Here is a 16,047-nt window from a genome sequence, read left to right as displayed (position 1 = left end):
AATTTCAGGAGCTCAGCATGGATGTAGGTTCAATGTTTAACTGGGAGATTTCATACATTACAGTTGGGTACTTGTTTAGCTAGGAATTTTCTGCCGTCCACCCAATGGTATGATTTCTGCACCCTCTCAATTTTGGGTGCGTGTTTTGACATTTAGCAACCACTATACAACGCTAATAAACCTTTGAGGTGGTTTCACATATGTAGGAAATGGGATAGAGGTAAAGAGAACTTCTGGAAGTCTGAATCCAGTTGGAAGATAAAAGGTAAATTTGGAAGCATTTTTATTCTGACCAGTGCTGGATTAGTGCTATCATAGATAACTCTCCCTGGGACTTATAAATATACTTGTGGTGAGGAGCATTTCTGATCTTTGGAATTTTGCCAAGCAACAAGCTTTTTCAAATAGTCTGTCTGGGGAAACAATGGGAGCTCTTTAAGGAAGTCTCCAAATGGATCCCAGTTGTTAACTACGATCTCACTGATGTATTTCTCAGGAATCTACAGTCTGTATTTCTGTAGCATGTTTACTCAACTATGATGTTGCCTGCTTTATTTGATTAAAAGAACAGACTTTCTTGCTCTAGTGATGAGGTTCCTGCCTCCTTCTCTTTGCCTTCATTCCCTTGTGCAGTAGGGTTTGTCTCAGGTTTGTGCTGAGCTCCTTCTCAACCTAGGCACAGTGCAGCACAGTGGCTGGAGGGCTGCCTGCCAGAGAGAGTAGTTTCCTCTGCCAGCAGTTGGATCTTCTGGAGGAGAAAATGACTACTTGTTGCAGTGGACTACTTGAGTGAGCCTGGGTTGACTGGCAACCTTGGCTGACTCTTGGGTGGTGCAGAGCTTCATGGATGAAGCTGAGAATACTGTTTTAGTGCAAGTGAATGCTTAGAATGTGCAGTAATGTTTTAGAGAAGCCAGAACACCAGCATGTGCATTAAATTTGTGTATTAGGGACAGTAGCTTCATCTGAAAATTGTTTTGAAATATAAGTGCATGCAAATATGGATCTATATGCTGCTGTTAGTGCATCTCTAAGATGGATTAACTCTGAAAACTGAAACAGTTCTGTCAACAAAAATGCAAATGCTGTTGTCTCTGCTGATCACTAATTACTATTCCATAGGCAAACAAGATGGGAATTGTAAAGAATTCTGCAGCCCTGAGCAGCTTAGGATCTCAGCCAAAGTGGCTCTGTGATGCTAAAGGAGTTTTCTTCAATATAGCTCAGCCAAGTGCAAACATAGCACAAAAGCTGTGTACATTACTATTGATGAAAATACTAATTAATAATTTACAGAGTTAAACTTACTTAGAGACAGGTGCCTGAAAGGACTTGTAGAAATACTATCCTCTTTTTTTCTTGAGTGTATTTTAAGTCTTATCTTTTTACACAGTACAAAAATAGACTTGGATTTAGTTATTCAGAAGATTCCAGATTTGCAAAGACTAATGATTACTATTTCCCTGTAAACTTAAATTTCTTAAATACAGGATAATTTGAGGCAGCAGCAGGTGTTTTTGAAGTTTCATGCCATGAAGAAAAGTTATACTGGACTCCTTGTAAATTTCATAGGAGAAAACCAGGAAATCTGCTTTCCTCTTATGTCCCTCCCCCAGTTAAAACAGACATTTATGCAAGAATCTGACTTCTTCCAAAGGCTTGTTGTGAAGCTCTTCAACCATTCAGCTTCTTAATGTGCAGAACGCTAATTCCTTATACCTAAAGCAACAGAAACCTGAAGTGATTTATAACTTTTCTTTCAGAAAAGACCTTTAATTGGTTCAAATTCTATGTCACAGGTAAAAACTAAAACTCTGTATTGGAATTTACATGGTTCAGTTCATGCTAAGTCAACTTAAATTAATAAATTTGAATAATGTTTAAGACTGATTTTTTAAATAGCTTATTTGAAGAAAAATTCTGTTTAGGATTGTATTTTGTTAAAATGTAACATATTACATGTATAGCTCTAGACAACTTGAAAAAAAAAATCTCATGGGATGCTGACTAAATGAAGTGTCATTCTAAGAGTGTCTTATAAATCATGATGTTCTGGCAGAGGCATTTTGTAATGTAGTATGCAGGGAAGATTGGAAAGATAAAATTTCCAGATCAAAAGCTGACAATGTTTATCATTTTCCAGCTCTGTGTCGTCTCCTTGGCGTTGTTCAGAACACTCATTGGCTTGCATTGTGAAGATGTGATGTTACAGCTAGTTTTAAGGTAAAGCCCAAACTCTTTTTCCCATTTTTCATGCTAACTCTGGGACACACTGTCTGTCTCTGTGGATGCAGAGCTGGGTGGGAGTTCTCCAAGAGAGCAGAAATCCAAGTAACTACAGAGATAAGAATATTTATGGTTCCGACAAAAGTCTACCAGACCTGACGAAGTTTGATTTACATCCTGAGATCTCCAGAGCAAGAGATTTTTCCTGTGATTTATTTCTATGAAAGTGAGAGAAGCTAAGAATATATTTATCACCTCCAAAGTCTTTATTCCCTGCTTTTAAATGCATAATTCTTCCCTCCTGCCTGTTTTCTCTAGTGTATTATGCACTGTGATACAGACCTGTATACTGTTTGCAGCTCCTACCCTTCTTGTTGTTTTCCATCTCTTTGATTCCTCACTCGATGAGAATTCTTCATGTTCCTGCACTGTTGTAGGTAGATTAAGTGATATACTAAATGCAGTGATAATTTTTGGTTTTAATTTGTGATTTTATACATTGCTTCAAAATACTCATAATTTGGGTATGTTTATTAGATGAGGACTGGTTATTTGTTTGGAAATATTGGTGTAACTGATTTGGGCTTTTAGCATTGCAGATCACATGAATATTCCAGGTACTGTCTGTCCCTCCACACACAGGCATAAAGGTGAAATTCCCTATAGATCTGGCAGTGGTGCCTGGAAATACTGCTAGGATCTCTGTGAGCACAAGTACATTACCACACTAGCATTAGAGTGCTGTGGTTGATCCTTTTGTTTATTTAGGGAATCCTTTAGAATTTATTGGCATTTTAAATGGCAGATCATTGGTGCAGTTAACACTGAGGCTCTTATGAAAGTAAAAAGGCCTTTAAAAAGTAAAACCAAAGTTCTCTAAAGAAGTTCAACATAAGACTGTGTTTTCTCTGTTCCTTACCTTCCTCTAGTTTCTTCCCTCTGCCTAAGAGCTCAGCCTTGATCTACTGCAGTAAAATGCTTGGATGACCCTTCCCTCCTTTTGTTTCTGGCTACTTGCCTGGCAAACTGCCTCTCTCTGGATTTCCCAGGAAAACAAATAAATTGAGAATTCTGAGACAGAATGCATTCATAGCCAGACCAAACAATTCTGCCAGCCTTTGACACCTGCCTGTTCCACACTTCCTCCATACTTTCTTACAACAGGTTTGCTCTGACCTCCAAAGGATTTCCTGTTCTGATGCAACTGTCTCCTTATTATTGCTGTTTTTTGAGAAGGCAGGAAGGTGGGAAGGGAATTCTGTGTGTTGCTGCTTTCTCTGACATGAAAGGACAAGTGATGCTGGGCACTGCTGTTTCAGGTATCTGATCCCCTGCAACCACATGATGCTGAGCCAGCGGCGGGCTGTGAAAGAGAGAGACTGTTACTCTGTGTCTGCTGCAAAGCTGCTGGCCCTGACACCTCTCTGCTGCTCCACTGGAATCACTTTGACACTTGAAAGCCAAGGAAAAGACTATATTCTCTGGACAAAACCAGCACAAACTAAAGGTAATTGGTGCTCAGGGGAAGATGAAATAATTAATTGAGTTTGATTTGGAAGCACCTTATGGGAGGAATCGTGAAGGAATAGAGGGGGAAGGAAATGTGGTGGGCAACAATAAACTGGGCAAGTCTGGAGGAGAAAGTTTGTTTAATTCCTCCCATATGTCCAGGTCTATCGAAACCTTGTTTTAACAGCTATCCAGCTTGAATATGCATTCATGACAATAGTGTACTGATGCACAGCAACAACTCTGGCCGTCTCAGTGTGGTTGCTGCATTAAGATTTGAATGCAGGCTGCTCTCATAGAAATCTTGAGTTACAGCTCTGTCTTTGTGATAGGAAGAAGTCGTGTGTTTATGAGCAAATCTCACTTGTTGTGCTTAGGTTCTCCTTCCTTATTGGATTGTTAGGGTTAAAGACTCTCCCTGCAACATCTTAGTGGATGCCTTGCTGGAGAAAATTTGATGCACTGCTCTTGATACGAGTCATCTTCTTTATTTCCAGATCCTGATAGATGCTCTTCTGAATCTGTTTGTATTGTGGAATATGGAAGAGCTGTGGACATCAGCTACTTGCAGTACCTGGGGGAAGCTCAAGAAGCCATCATCCAGTGCATGAAAGATTGTAAGGTTTGGTCTGCCTTGTATGATGGAGTAAATCCTGATCCAGACACCTTTATCCAGACGCTTGCAGAGGAGAACAGTGCGGATGTGGAGCACCCCATGTTTCGGCTCCAGCAAAGAACACCTAGCGTGTGTAGCTCTGCTCGAGCAACTCCTTTCAGTGAGAAGATGCAGCTGGAGCTAGAATGGGATGATAGCTACGACACAGGGATTTCTCCTGGTTCTAATGTGAGCTCACCACAACCGTATGATGATCTGGGAAGCACAGAAATGCAGCCACCTGCAGAGCCGCCAAAACACATCCAGGAAATGAAAAAAAACGCCATTATGCTCATCAAAGGCTCTTACATAGAGGAGTCAGACTTTCAGGATGATGTTATGGTTTACAGGTTATGTGCCCAGAAGGATACTCAAGATGATGACAGCTCCAAGGAGAAAGCTTTAAATGTAGCCAGAGAACACAAGGTACAGAGCCAGACTGTAGTCAATGGGTCTCTTGCAAAGACCCAGCTGGAAATGGACTTGGATGAGCACAGTAAGAGAAATTCAAGCTCAGCTAAAGGTGTAATGAGAGAACAAATAAAACAGAAAATGACAGAGATTGATCCACAGCCAGACTTAGAGTTAAAGATTTCTTCTCAGGAGGCAGATTGTAACTTAAGTGTAAAACTGCTGAGCACAGATGGTGAGGATTTCATTGCACAGTATGACAGAATTATTAAGGAACTGGTTCCAAACAGTGCAAGCATGGAGGAGCAGAAGTTGGATGCTCCTGATCTTGTCTCTCCAGCAGAAGAAGATGAGGACTTTGAGAATTTCTCAGCAGATACCCCTTCTGCAGAGAGCATATCATCTCCCTTTGGACCAAAGGAGGATGTCTCTCCCAAGCACTCTCCAAGGAGCCAGAGTGCTCCGTTTACAGGTGGAATGTCCTGTTAATTACATCCATAACAAATTTAAGAAGGCATCATGATTAAAGGGGGCCAAATGAGATCACACTGTGTAGCACACAATACAAGCATAGAGCAAGGAAGAGTCCTGACACTCAACAGGGTATAGCCTACATAGCTGAAACCACTCCAAGGAGAGTGAGAGATCCAATGTGAAAATACAGCAGAGTCATCAGTGTGGTGAAAGCAAATGGTAGTGTTTCAGGGTTTTTCCCTTGGTAATTGTTTAGGACATTGAGCAGGGGTTATGTTGTTTGTATGTTAGAGCTCTGTCGCACCTGAGGAAGCTTTTTCAGTTGAAAGGTGTTCAGAGTAGCTATTTTTATATATAGAGCCCAGGTAAATAATTTGTTTTCTGGCAGCTTTCACCTCTGATGTGATGGGTGCAACATCACAGAGCCATTTTTCCTCTCTCTGCTATTCCACATTGTAGCAGAAGGTGTCAGCACTGGTGCCGTGTCTGTACGTGCCTGTCTCCCTGCTCTGCCCTGACATCCTGTTCTCCAGTGTCAGGCCTGCCCTCGCTGTTGGCATTGCTCTCTGCTGACTGTCCAAGCGATTCAGGAATGGCATTACTACTGGAGGTCAGAGTGGGCTTTTGATCTGTATTTGTGCAGCTCCTTGCACTACGGGCTCCTGGTCTTTAATTAGGTCTCCTGGATACCAGAGTAATGCAAATAATAAAAAATAACATGTACTAGGTTTCCCCACCCAACAAAAAACCTCTATAAGATGGCTTCTCATTCATTTGGAGGGGGAAAATGTGTGTTCATTGAAGAGCAGCCCTTTCATGTCAGCTGTGGCCAGAATGCTTGGCACTGTTTCTCAATTGAAAAATCCAGTCTGTTTTTCAACTAATTTGCTATTTTTGCTGTGGTGGCTATTTCCTTGTACCAGAAGCTAATTGTATCCAAATCTTTGTTTCATATTATCTTCTGTCAAATGTAGCTCAAAAATGTTCTCTCTGCCTCTCATTCTTCGTCTAGTCCCTCTCCATTTGTTCATTTTCAAAAACCCACCCCTCACCCAAACCCACGAAAACCTCAGAACTGAGGAAAATGAAGATAAAAAGCTAAACACAATAAGCCTAGATGTTTGCTACCCATCTACAGTGTGTTTTAGACTCCTTACCTGGTTTTAATGGAGATCTAAGTGATTGCATGTAAGGAGGTACTTGCAACAACACCTTGGAAATGTTAAAATTGCAGGGTCTTTCAAAGATAGCAGCCTGGTCTAATGGAAGGTATTCCTGCCCAGGGCAGGGAGCTTGGAACTAGAGGGTCTTTGAGGTCCCTTCTGACCCAAATTCTATGATTCTGTGTCTAATTTGGGATGCTGTGTTATGTTTGTAGATGTTTGATAAAGTTTTTAGGTTGCTTTACTGTATTGGGATGGCATTAAGGGATGAGGCCTCTCTCAGACAGAAGCTTCCCACAGCCAGTAAGTGTCAGCAATGCAAAGATGATCCCTTCAGGCCTGTGGATCTGTGAAGAAAATGCTCTCTCAGTGTCTTATATCCATGGTAAAAGCATGTCATCTCTATTTTCACTTGTTCAGGAACAGGAATTTGTATTTTGTTTCCTCCTTCTCCATGTATCAGTGCTTGACTTCATGGCCATGAAAGAAGTAATTTTTTGACTTCTCATCTAGTTACCCTGTTTCTTACAAGGCTTCTAAACTCTGCTTACATCCTCTGAGTCTCATTTCAGTAAATTCTTGGGAGTGAAAGTCATGCTATCACTTTTTAAAAAAAATTTATGTATTTGGTAACCTCCCTTGCAGCTTCAGCTTTACCTACTCAGCTTTGGAGTGTTACCTAGAGAAGAGAAACAGTGACACATCTCAGCTCCTTCTGCCATCCCTTTTGATACAGTAGAGCTCCCTTCAGGAGCTCTGTGAAAATGTCATCATGAACAGGATAGGTTATGTTGGGACAGAAGAAACTGTATCTCAGCAAAAGTGTTTGCGGCTGTCTGCTCCACTGGATGCTCGGGCTCTGATGGCTGTGGTGGTGGTTGAAAGGCATCAGCCACATGAAGCCTTGCCAGCCCTGGCCCTCCCACCTTTCCTGTGCCAGCATTAGCCTTGAGAGATGACTCTGGAAGGAGTGCTGCATTTGTGCTCACAGTTGCTGTAAAGCATGATGGATTCCAGCCTTTAGTGGAGCTCTGTTAAGTGAAATGGCAGCAGGGGCACTCCTCATTTGATCCTTCCTGTTGCTCTGGGCCAGAGGTGCCTTAGCCTCTGCTGCAGTTTCCAGCAGGGACATTGAACTGGGCTGTGCCTGTGCCCAGCCAGCTCCAGTGGCAGCCATGTGCAAGCTGAGGGGAGCTGGAATGCTGTTGGGTTATGGCCACCTGCTTGACCCTAGAAATGCCTATGGCATGTATCTTTTGCCAGGTTGGATGGTGGGATATTCAAAGATAACAGTGCTGATCATTCTTCTGCATGGTTTTCCTAGCTCTTATGCAACTGAAACACTCTGGTGGGACTGTGGGTGTGACAAGGGACATTACTTGTGAGTAGGTCTCACAAGTAATGTCCCTTGTGCTGGCTGCCTCAAGCATCTGCCCAGCTGTGTGGTCTAACAGGATAGTATTTGAGTGAAGTCATTCTCAGCCTTGCAAAGGTTTCATAAGCTTGAGCACTAAAGGTTTATGCACTTCATGGTAAATGCTTCTGTAGTTCAGTGGCTGTCCTTCAGCATGAATGCACAAACTAAAGCTATTACTTGTTGGTGACATTTATATGATAACGCCTATGTCTACCAGCAATTATGCTTATAAATCTATTTTAATGTCTTCCCTGCTTTGTGTGAGTGTTTAGTATACTGAAGATGCCTTTTCTTGTGAGGGGAAATATCACAGCTTGATTTTTATGTTTAGAATAGCATTTTCAAATTTTCTTTAGAACACCAGTGTTTGGATAGAACAAGAAGGCTAGCAATAATTCATTTTGCCCAGTCCTTACATAGAAATAAGGCATAGGAAGAGTAAAAAGAGCAGATTCTATTTGCATTAAAACTAGTAGTACCCTTCCAATTTATTAAAGGGGAGTAGAGTGGTAGACTATAATGTCCTAGGCTAAATCCTTATTGGCACATACAAGTGGAATAGTCATGCATGTTAAATAAGCCATTAATGTAAACTGATTGGCTAGGTAGCAAATGTGCTGCTAACCACAAAAGCTTTCAACACCTCTGTAAAGTCTGCTTTCTCTGTTCAGCTACAGTTTGGGTTTTCTCCCTGCTGTCTTTAATTACTGTGTGGGAGGGCTAATTTGGTTGGTTATAATGGTCAAAATTCCCTTTAAATGCCTTTTTCCTGGATCTTAGGGTTTTTCTTCTGTGAAAACAAAAGCATTGATTCCTTCTTATTTTCTTGCAGGACCATTCATCAGCGTAGTGTTGTCGAAGCTGGAGAACATGCTGGAGAATTCCTTGCACGTAAATCTGCTGCTTATTGGGATTATTACTCAGCTGGCAAGTTATCCACAGCCGCTTCTCCGCTCCTTCCTGCTCAACACCAACATGGTGTTTCAGCCGAGCGTGCGCTCGCTCTATCAGGTATTTACGCAGGTGTTAGCCATGCCTACTGGAGCAGTGTCTTTAGTGGCTCCTTAAACCTTACATTAGCTCCTTTCACTTTCACATGTAGCTGTCCTACCTGTCTGAAAGCTTCTTATTTCATTTCCATGTTTTAATTGCATTTGTGCAAAGAACTGGAAACTCTGTATGACCATAGCTTTTGTCAGAACTCTAGTTTAATGCAGGTAGAGAAAGCCTGGAATATTCAGTCTGTGGCTGCGCTGGGAGCAAAGGAGAAAGAAGTAATTGTTACTGTTGTTTTGGCAGGTGCTGGCATCTGTGAAAAATAAGATTGAACATTTTGCTTCCATTGAAAAAGACTTCCCAGGTCTTCTCCTGGAGGCCCAACAGTACCTGCTTTTTCGTGTGGACATGTCTGATGCTGCGGAAGAATTGCTCACCAAAGGTAAATGACAAGCACGCTCAGAGGAGGGCTGGTGGAATGACTTACCAATTACCCCTGTCCTTTTCTCCAGATGATTAAAAGGTGTGGTGTGTTGTGAATGTCATTAGCCAGCTGTATTCTTCTGATTTTAAAGTGATGATGCTCAGCAGACCACAGTGTATGGGTCTATTTGGATATTCTTTGCTGTTTACAAGTTTTTACTTGAGATATAAAATGTCTGTTTAAAGAAGTAACAAAATCTGTTCTTGGCTTGCTGTCAGTAAACAAACTCACTTTCAAAGCATGAGGTGAGGTGGCATATGTGCATGATTTAATTTTATTTTTAGCCTGACCTTCAGCTAGGTCATTGGTTCTTTTTTGATAAATGTTAGTGAGGACAGAAGTCCAGGGTGAACTGGTTTCTGCAACAATTGAATAAGGCTTGGTGTCATGGTTTGGGCTACCACTGAAGGAGATAAGACACTGAAAGTTTTCTGGCTTGTATCTTTATTGTATGACAAGCAAAGCAAAACAAATAGAAAAAACCCAAAAGGTGTGTGTCTCTGAGCAGTGGGGAGTTACACAGGTATCACCCCACCAAGCCAGCTCTGCAGGGGACTCTGTAACATCTGCTGCCTCTCAGCACAGCACATACTGCACCTGTCTTTACCTGTACTTATTTTTACCACTGTGGGGCAAGCGAGTAAAAATAAACAAAATGAAGTCTTAGCTGCCAAATAAGAACCTTCCAGACACAGGCAGGCAATGGATAGAGCTGAAGCCCTGCCCTGAGGACATGCTTGTTCTCAGCTTGCTGCTGAGTGGGCAGTGTTGGATGCAGGCTTCTCTTAAAAGCCAGCTTGCCACATGATGGGAATATGTCAAATTTGGTGAGTCATGAAGAGCTGACTCTGTAAGGGTTCGAGAGAGGCTGCATTTACAGGTGTGTGCTTACTCATCTTTGGGGGTCATTAATAATCACCCACTCTGCCCACACTTATGTGAAGATGTTGATGCTTTTCTTGGATTTCCAGAGGTGTGGAAATCAGGTGTCTTTATGTGCATTTTAATTGTGTTTTCATTTTTCAAGACTCTGAAGAATAATCTACCTAGTTTGTAGTCAGCATAGTCTGTGTTTCTAAGGTTCGCAGTATATCTAGTCTGTAAAATTATGATCTTGCTAAGGCTCCATCCCAAAGAGTTGATCTGTTGGTCTGCTGTAAAAAAGCTGTGTCCTGCACATGCCAGTAGCATTTTAGGCTCTGCATTTTGGTGTCATAGAATAGAAAGCTGAACAATTAGATGGCATTGTAGCTAGCGTGTGGGAGATAAGATTAGGAGGCAATATTCAGAGTCCTTTTATTCTCAGGTGCTGGCAATAAGAACTTTCAGATAATGCATTCCCAATGACATTTATTTGTACTTCCTGTTTTACATCAGTTTTCTTCTGTGGGCTTCAGAATTTGCTAGGTTGACTCACGCTGGTCATTATTTAGGAATTTGAAACAAGGCTGCTTAGTCACTCTGTTAGTACATGTTGTTCTGTATAGTGGCAACTCCTGCAAAGAAGGCTTCTCTTGACAAATAAATGGAGAGTAAGTAAATTTCTGGATAACTGCAGATTTGGTTCCTTGCAGGACTAGTGATGCAAGTCATCAGACTGTAATCCTGGGGGAGAGTTGGCTCAGTAGCCCATCAACCAGTAGTTCATTATGTTGATTAAAAAATGCAAGGTAGGAACTGCTGCAATAATGGTAAATGAAAAAAAGAAAAAAACAAACCAAAACCAAACAACAAATTGGGAACTCCCTGTGGACTTCTTTGCATTAGCTTGAACACCATCTCTGACTGTCAGACATATTGATTGCTCTCTGAGGGATTTTTCCCCTGAAAAGAAGTGGTGAGTAAACCCCAGTGTTCTCTGCAGGTCTGAGCATAGTCAGCCTCCTGCAAAATTCACATATGAAAACCTGAAGGCAGAGTTAGTGAGGAAGACAAATGTAAAACCAAAACATTATAGAGAATTTTCTTTCACTTTACAGGGTTGGTCTCTGAAGGTTTTTGAACAGAAATGGTACAGTTTGTTCTTTTTTGCTTGCAGTAGTGTGATTTCTTCCACAGCAGCTTGGGCTCTGGTTACACATCTAGAGCTGTCACGATGTAGTTCCCTGTGCAAGCTGTCCCTTTTTCAGTATGTTGGTAACAATCTTCAGAGTACTCATTTGCTCAATTTTCAGTTGTATGACTCAGATTGCATGCTGACCCTAGAGAGAAGTGAACAATCCTGATCAAAGAAAAAAACCGAAGTCTCTAGTTCCTAGATCAGCTTTCTGTGCCTTTCTGGTTTTTTGGTTTTTTTTCCAAACAAGCAGTTTGGAAAAACAAAAAAATATTTTTAGAGATGTATCAGTTTTGATTCTTTTTAAAAGGAAGAATATGAAGAAGAGCAAAGCTTTGCTGTGTACTAGCATTCTGGTTATATTGCCTAAACTATTTAAAAAAACCTAAAATATTAATTATGAAATGTTTTGACAGTAGAAAATCTGAGAAAAAATCTTCAGGGGACGCTTAAAACTTTATCTTTTCATTGTAATCTATAATTTAAGTTGTTTTTCCTCCCACAGTCAGATTTTCCCACAGAATAGAAATTCCTGTACTCTGTCTCTAGTAGGTAGAAATTTGTAGAATAACAACATGAATGATTGATAAGTCTGGAGTTGGAAAGGTATTTTAAACTCAGGAAAAGTATGAGTCTGTTAAATGATTGAGATGAAATTTTTTTTTCAAGTGTTTGGAAGAGTAATTCCACAATGCCTTGGGTGAAGTACAGGCAAGGACCAAAAGTGCAGAGCTATTGAACAGAGGATTGCTGTGCAGCATCGAGTGAGGCCTTCCTCTACAGCTCCCCCTGTTCGCTGCTTGGAGGGGTTTCAGAGCAAGCTGGCGTCACTAGAGACTCTAACATAAACCGTGTGCAGTGTAAGGGAAACCCCTTCTGAAAGCAGCAATGCAGTTTTGGGCTTGTCTGCAGTGTGTGAATTAACATAACAGCCCTTTTATTTCTTTTAAATGATTTACTTATACATCTCGGGAGAGCATCCCACTTGTGAGTTAGGCGGGACTTCATCCATCTGTGTCCGCTGTTGGCCTCAATGACACCTTGTAGCAGTGAGTTCTATCTTGTACCAGTGAGTTCTAGAGGTTAATTTTTCTTTGTAGAGTATTTATTTCCATCAGCATTAGATTTTGTCACCTTTTTAGTTTCACTAAATTAATTATCATCTAATTAAAGAGCAGTTCTGCTTCAGGTTGAAACAAGGAGCAATTGATTGAAATTTAAGTGCTGCTGTCACTGTAATTCCATGCATTCTGATACTTGAGCTCTGATCCTCTGAACTCTGGCAGCAGAGATCATGTAGCAGAACACACAGTGGCTTTCACTTGCTCTCTTTTTAAGGGTTAGTTGCTTTACAGGGAAGTAAGGGTAGTTAGTAGGGCCTATAGCTGCAGAAAAATCCAATTTTAATTTTTTTTCCCCTTAGTTTCTAACTTGCTTCAAACTCATGTGGTGATGTGATAGCTCGGCCTCGAACCCATTGACATGGTGATTCACAGCGAGAGGATAGAGAAAGAGAAATAAAATCAGAACAACAGTTTGGTGTGGGGGAGGGATAGAGCATAGTATCGTTGAAATGGAGACAACCATGCTGGCTCTAGACGGGTAGATATTATCTGATGTTTCAGAAGGTAAATCCATATTACTCTTTCCCTTGACTCCTCTTCTGCCCACATATTTCTCTCATCAGAGCTGTAACTGAATGATATGTAACCTGGGGAAAGATAGGTAATAAAAAATGCAATAGAACCAGGCCACGTAGAACTTTAAAATGCTGCATTAGTGCAGTATCTCCCTGCACAATGTGGGTACTGCAAATTACAGTTCTGAACACAATCCTTATAAACTGGCTTTGGACACTGTACAAGTACTCTGTGTGCTTAATATACAGAGTCTTTTTTCTTTCCTCTCCCTCTCCTCCCGTCTTTAGGTGATGTCCATCACAGCAGCAACCCAGGGAAAGGAAGGAATCTTCCTGAAGCTTACCCAGCCGTACTGCAGCCTTTCCTGGGACAGAAAGGAAAGAAAGGCCTGGCTCATCCCAGCCTTCCTGCACACGTGAGGAACGCCGTACTTGCAGCTGCCCTTTTCCCAGAGTTCCTGAAGGAGCTGGCAGCTCTAGCCCAGGAACATTCCATTTTATGTTAAAAATTACTGGGGGATTTTGAAGATTATTGTTCACGGGTTTTTAAAATGTGTTTTGAAAAAGCTTTTGGAGTTTAAACAGATTTTTAATGCAAAGCTGCTTTCAGAAGAAGGTTGTACTTCAATATTTCCTGAAAATACTTGATTTGGAGGGGGAAGAAGGAGGCAAAATATTATTCCAGTTAGGCCTTATAATTTCCCTCTGTGCTACATAACTTATTTGAGATTTCTGATATTGCTCTTACTGCAGCTTCCTTCTTCATCCCTTCCTCGTTACACAGCCACCCTTCTTCAGTGTCACTAATTCCTGTTGGATTTCTGCAATAGACACTTGTTGGCTGGCTAAGAGACACAAACACGTTAGTTTTTTCTGTTCCACAAATACTCTTCTGGATAACTTGTTAGACAAGTTTCCTTGAAAAAACATTGCTCCATGGGAAAAGTTCACAGTATAAAAAAGCATGCAAAATCTGCACAAAACCTGAAAAGGGGTATGTGAAGGGCTGTGTTTCTTGATGTCATTGTTGTCTTTGCCTCTTCCCTTGCTTCACCCTGAAGCCGGGTTCTTACTGATCCCCACCCAAAACCCCCATTTTAACTACTGGCTCAGGTTTTCTGAATTCAAGTGATCTTATGTGTAGCAAACCCCTGAGTAGCTGAAAGCAGGTGCTGGGCCCTACACATACCATATTGCCTTATGTTGCAGACAGATCTGCAGCTATCAGCTGTTGGGCTTTGAAGTCCAGTGAAGTGTGTAAGTGGATGTGGATTGCAGACTGCCTGGAATTTTCCTTGCGGTTCCTCAGCATTCCTTGATAACTCTTGCATTGCTACCTAAGCCTGCCAGCATGCCTTATTTAGTAAGATTTGCACAAAGTACAAAACAAAATGTTTCTATGCAAGCTGTTATTAGTGTCTAGTTTGTTTGTATGCTTGTTTTAATAAGCTAAAGAAAGATACTCTGTATTTTTCTGTAGTGTTAAATGGACAGCAGGCTGTTTTTTGTCTTTGTCTTTTTTTTTTTTGTTAAATGAAAAAGGTTTGCTTGCTCATGAAAGGTGTTCTGTTTTATTGTTAATTTCTTTTAAGGTTAAGGGAAAGTTAAATACTGTTTGTTTACTTTTAATTTAGGTGTTGACTTTTCTTAATAGTGCATTTCTGGGATGGTGAGGGGAGGACCAGGCTATTCACCAGCTGCAGAAAAGGAAGGAGTAATGGGGAAAGCTGTCTGGTGGTGACTAACTGCTTGAGAAAATTCTTTTCTGTGAGTAATGGGCTTCATTAGAAGACCCCAAACATGATGAATTGGTGCATCACCACTGTATTTTGTCTTATCTTAGCTGCATAATTGTGCTTCCAGTGTGTTGTAGTTGGCTACATAAAGAGGGGCTTAGTTCAAGAAAGCCATAAAACCTTTTGCCCAGGATATAAGCTAACAGTGACTCCAAAAAATGTGAAGAAACAGAAATCAGAAATAACATTTGCATACATTTGTTCTCCTGCTCATTGTAATTCCGTAATGTGGAATTCCAGTTAATCACATTCTGATTTTGAAACACACTTTCTCAGAGAATTCAAGGAAAAAACCAGTTTAAAAACAAAAACCAGAGACATTCCAGAACAGTCTAATTAATTGCACATCAAATTCCTCTGGAATGTGCAGTGCAGTTTAAGCTCCTAAATCCTTTAGGTAGTTCTGAAAAGTTCTTCCTTTAATCTACAAGGTCGAGATTAAAGTGTCTGCATTCATTGTGTCAGCCTGCTGTAGGCTATTCAAAGAAAAAAAAAAATCCCAAAGTCTGCCTCCAACAAAATCCCCTCCAGAACTTCTCTGGGTCTATCTTTTCTTGTTTGCTGCACAGTCTTCATTTCCATGATGGCTGGGGGTCCTGTTGCTTCTGAGCTGCCTCTTTCTGGTTTGCTTTAATTTATGACTTGTTTTGTTTTTCAGGTGCCACTGCATCACCATTCTGTAAATCACCTACTGACCTCCACATGGCCCTCTTTCACCTCAGCAGCTTTCTTGGAAGCTGAAGCCAAAGCTGTGGGGTTTTTCCTTAGGTATTAGTTGCCCAGGTTGAAGAGAGCTCTTTCTTTATCAGTTCCCCCCTGGCCTCATGTTGTTGTAAATGAGTAATGAGTTTGATTTTTTTTTTTTTTAATTTAATTTTTTTTAAACTTATCCTAGGGCACTGTGGGTTCTTTCCCCACTCTCTCATTTCTCCTGCCTTCCGTGCTGTACTCACAGGCCTGGCCTGAGGGTGTTCAGTGTGTGTGTTGGAAGTGTTTTAGCATTGTAGTTGTAGGGTCAGTGCTTGCTTTGCTTCTCACCTCTTCTGCGAAAACTGCAGGTGAGCAAAAGGCAAGTTTGATCAGCTCACTTTTAGTGGTTTAGAAACAATTGCTAAAATGCAGAAGCAATCTAATCCCTTTTTTTGAGGACTTTTTAAACAGGAATTAGAAAGATTATTTCACTTTTTTAAAAATAAAGAACTCTGCAGACCAGTGCTCAAG

General features: G+C 41.0%; 1 protein-coding gene across 1 annotated transcript in view; it reads left to right on the top strand.

The window, feature by feature from the left end:
- FHIP1A (FHF complex subunit HOOK interacting protein 1A) overlaps positions 1-14,508 on the top strand; it is a 34,250-nt gene extending 19,742 nt beyond the window's left edge. The window contains exons 6-11 of the mRNA XM_054295597.1: positions 2,144-2,223; positions 3,546-3,733; positions 4,233-5,273; positions 8,688-8,866; positions 9,155-9,293; positions 13,319-14,508. Of these exons, the coding sequence (XP_054151572.1) occupies positions 2,144-2,223; positions 3,546-3,733; positions 4,233-5,273; positions 8,688-8,866; positions 9,155-9,293; positions 13,319-13,536 (1,845 nt within the window). The 3' untranslated portion in view covers positions 13,537-14,508. The remainder of the gene's footprint in view (positions 1-2,143; positions 2,224-3,545; positions 3,734-4,232; positions 5,274-8,687; positions 8,867-9,154; positions 9,294-13,318) is intronic.
- Positions 14,509-16,047: the final 1,539 nt, after the last annotated feature.

Source organism: Melozone crissalis, unplaced genomic scaffold (genome assembly GCF_028551555.1).
Source record: "Melozone crissalis strain CALT ecotype California unplaced genomic scaffold, PUWL_Pcris_2 ptg000006l_1, whole genome shotgun sequence".
Taxonomy (NCBI): Eukaryota; Metazoa; Chordata; class Aves; order Passeriformes; family Passerellidae; genus Melozone; species Melozone crissalis.
This window is presented reverse-complemented; position numbering and strand designations above follow the sequence as displayed.